Source organism: Sinocyclocheilus grahami, unplaced genomic scaffold (genome assembly GCF_001515645.1).
Source record: "Sinocyclocheilus grahami isolate Dianchi unplaced genomic scaffold, SAMN03320097.WGS_v1.1 scaffold255.1, whole genome shotgun sequence".
NCBI lineage: Eukaryota > Metazoa > Chordata > Actinopteri > Cypriniformes > Cyprinidae > Sinocyclocheilus > Sinocyclocheilus grahami.
In genome coordinates, this window is record NW_015505434.1 from 1,229,620 (window position 1) to 1,232,649 (window position 3,030).

A 3,030-nucleotide genomic window follows, 5' to 3' on the forward strand; every position below is an offset into this window, starting at 1 on the left:
TATGCAAATCTTCCCAAACAGTGACGTAGACATGTGGGGGCGTGTTTAAACGAGGCGTTTTAGGAGGGCGTGGACGAGTCTTAACTTTTATAAAGAATATCTCTTTGGGTTTGGGACTTTAGGGATTTTATCTATTCACGAACAGCTTGTAACACTCCAAAGAGAAAGGAAAACTTGAAATCGCATCATATGACCCCTTTAAATTAAATGTGCTAATTAAATTAAATGTGTTAATTAAATGTGTTAATTAAATTAAAACATTAAATGTGTGATCTGCAGCAGCATGACTGGTCTTCAACGAGCCCAAAAGAGCCCATGTTACACCTCTCTTTATCTCCTTGCACTGGCTACCGGTTGCGGCTCGCATCAAGTTCAAGACATTGATGCTTGCATATAGAACAGCCACAGGCTCAGTACCCGCCTACTTCCACTCATTACTATGAATCTACATCCCCTCCAGAAGTCTGAGGTCCGCTAGTGAGCGACGCCTCGTGGTACCATCACAGAGAGGCTCAAAATCACTTTCCAGAACATTCTCGTTCACCATTCCTGGCTGGTGGAATGATCTTCCCACCCCTATCCGGAATGATGAATTCCTGACAATTTTCAAGCGACAGCTGAAAACTCATCTCTTTCAACGCTACTTGACTTCAGCTTAAAAAAAAAAAAAAAACGTTGTCTTTCTCTTTTTTTTTTCCTTCCCTTTCTCGCTTTTACTTTTTGTACTTATTTGAACAATGCCTAAAACTTGGTATTACAAGCACTTCCTGTGTCTGTTTGCCTCTTTAAGAAGAATCACTTTATTGTATTTAACAACAGTCTCGTAAGCAATGCAGGAGTTTTGTAGTTGGATGTAAAAGTGAAGATGAGTCTTCATTTTCTCCCGACATCAGAGCCACTGAGGACACAGTGGATTACTTTTGTTTTTGATGGTAACGCGCCACCAAATACACAAAAAACTGGAGAGAGGGGTGGCTCATTATCATTTAAAGAGACATGCACCGAAATGGGTCACTGTGAACAGAGCTGTTTTTGACAAGGTAAAAAGGGTGTTGTTTCACACGACCATTGAGTAATTTTAACCAAAGTATGTTGCAGACATATATTCATGAAGACCCTAAAGAATCATACCAACTTGTGGAAAATGAGCATCCGATGTCCCCTTTAAATTCGTTTATCATTTACTGAGGTTCCAAACCTGTATGACTTTTTTTCTTCTGTGAAACACTAAAGAAGATATTTTGAAGATGTTTCTGTCAAACACCAGCCAAAAGTTTGGAATAATTAAGACTTTTTTAATGTTTTTGAAATAAGTCTCTTATGCTCACCAAGGCTACATTTATTTTGATCAAAAATCCAGTAAAAAGACTAACATTGAGAAATGATATTACAATTTTAGAGAATTTTTTTATTTTTAAAACATTTTAAAATATAATTTATTTCTAAGACATTACTAAAGTCTTCAGTGTCACATGATCCTTCAGAAATATACTTTGGACCTCACTGACTTTTATTGCATGAAAAAAAAAGCTGATGTTCAATTCAATTCAAATTTATTTGTATAGCACTTTTCACAATACACATTGTGTTAAATGCATGTGTCTACATTACAATTTAGAGTGATCTGTTATCAGAAGTGAATGTGTCCAATAGGTATGGGCCGGTATGAGATTTTGACCGTATGATAACCTTAAGCAAAAATATCACGGTATTGTCGTTACAGCTCTAAAATTTGTTATTTTTAAATTCCTGGGTAAAAAACAAAAAAAAACTTTTTTTTTCTTCTGAACACAATATATTTTGTTTTTGAGAAACATAGAGAATGATATTGAAAACAGTTATGTTTATTATATTGCATTTCTGTCTATAGATCGATGTAAATATTACACATTGCACCTTTAAGTTCGGCCATCCTACACACACGTAACTGACCGCTTGCTCGCACCAACAGGAGGAGGAGGGTCGTGTTACTCTCTACACTGCACTCAACCTGAGGGATTCCTACACTTTCAGTCTTTGAGGAGACATGAAAAACAGTGCATACCGCAGGAACGGTATAACGGAAAATATTAGCGGTTTTGAAACCGTGACATTTTCAAATCGCGGTATACCTTGAAACCAGTAATCGGCCCATGCCTAGTGTCCAAGCAATGTTCATTTCACAAATTAACAGTTCAAGATAATAGAACCATACAGTTAGCTAACATGGCTTAATTTTAGCCAGACTCTCATTAAAGCGATTATTACAAGTATGATCATAATGATTACAATATAGAGAAATTTTGGCAGTTGTGCATGTCATTTCAAGTTGGCTATGTGGGTGAGTAAATATAAGAATTCAATGAGAATTCCAGTTTTTGAGTTAATCTTCTCTTTATTTAGCACACCGTTTCAGAAGAACACAGTTGACATATCTGTACTTGTGTTCCAGGGTTGGGGTGCAGAGTATCATCGACAGGATGTGACAAGCACCCCATGCTGGATTGAGATTCATCTTCACGGGCCCCTGCAGTGGCTGGATAGAGTCCTAACCCAGATGGGCTCTCCTCACAACCCCATTTCCTCCGTGTCCTAGACAGAGCTGACCATAAGGCAACTGCAGATGTCTGGGTTCCTGTGCAGAAGCTGATTGGTTGAAGGGAGCGGTGGTGGGTGGGAGGAGGGTGGGGTTTGTATTCTACTTGAAGGCAGTTTGTTTGTACATTTTAGCTGAAGAGTCCTTAGTTCTCAGCCCATGAGAATCTGGAAGATACTTGACAACTTTGTGTGACCAAGCATGTTAAATTATGAGGCCGTCATACTTGTGACAAGTATCCTCCTTTGGTCTTGTTTGTGAGAGAAGTTGGGTTTTTAAGCCAATTTGTTTGTTTTCTTTCTTTTTCTTTTGCATTTCTTCCACATTTTGCAGTTTACAAATCAGTATTCCATTGGCAAAAAAAGGTCTCCATCGTAGTTTAGAGACTAGTGTTGTACAGAGTAGTGAAGCGTGAACATGTCTGGTAGACAAGAAAGTATGAAAACTCGTGCAGA

At 38.1% G+C, this 3,030-nt stretch overlaps 1 protein-coding gene across 1 annotated transcript in view; it reads left to right on the forward strand.

The window, feature by feature from the left end:
- Positions 1-2,685, forward strand: part of LOC107598763 (mothers against decapentaplegic homolog 1-like) — a 23,499-nt gene extending 20,814 nt beyond the window's left edge. Inside the window, exon 6 of the mRNA XM_016290198.1 lies at positions 2,432-2,685. Coding sequence (XP_016145684.1) covers positions 2,432-2,575 — 144 coding nt within the window. The 3' untranslated portion in view covers positions 2,576-2,685. The remainder of the gene's footprint in view (positions 1-2,431) is intronic.
- Positions 2,686-3,030: the final 345 nt, after the last annotated feature.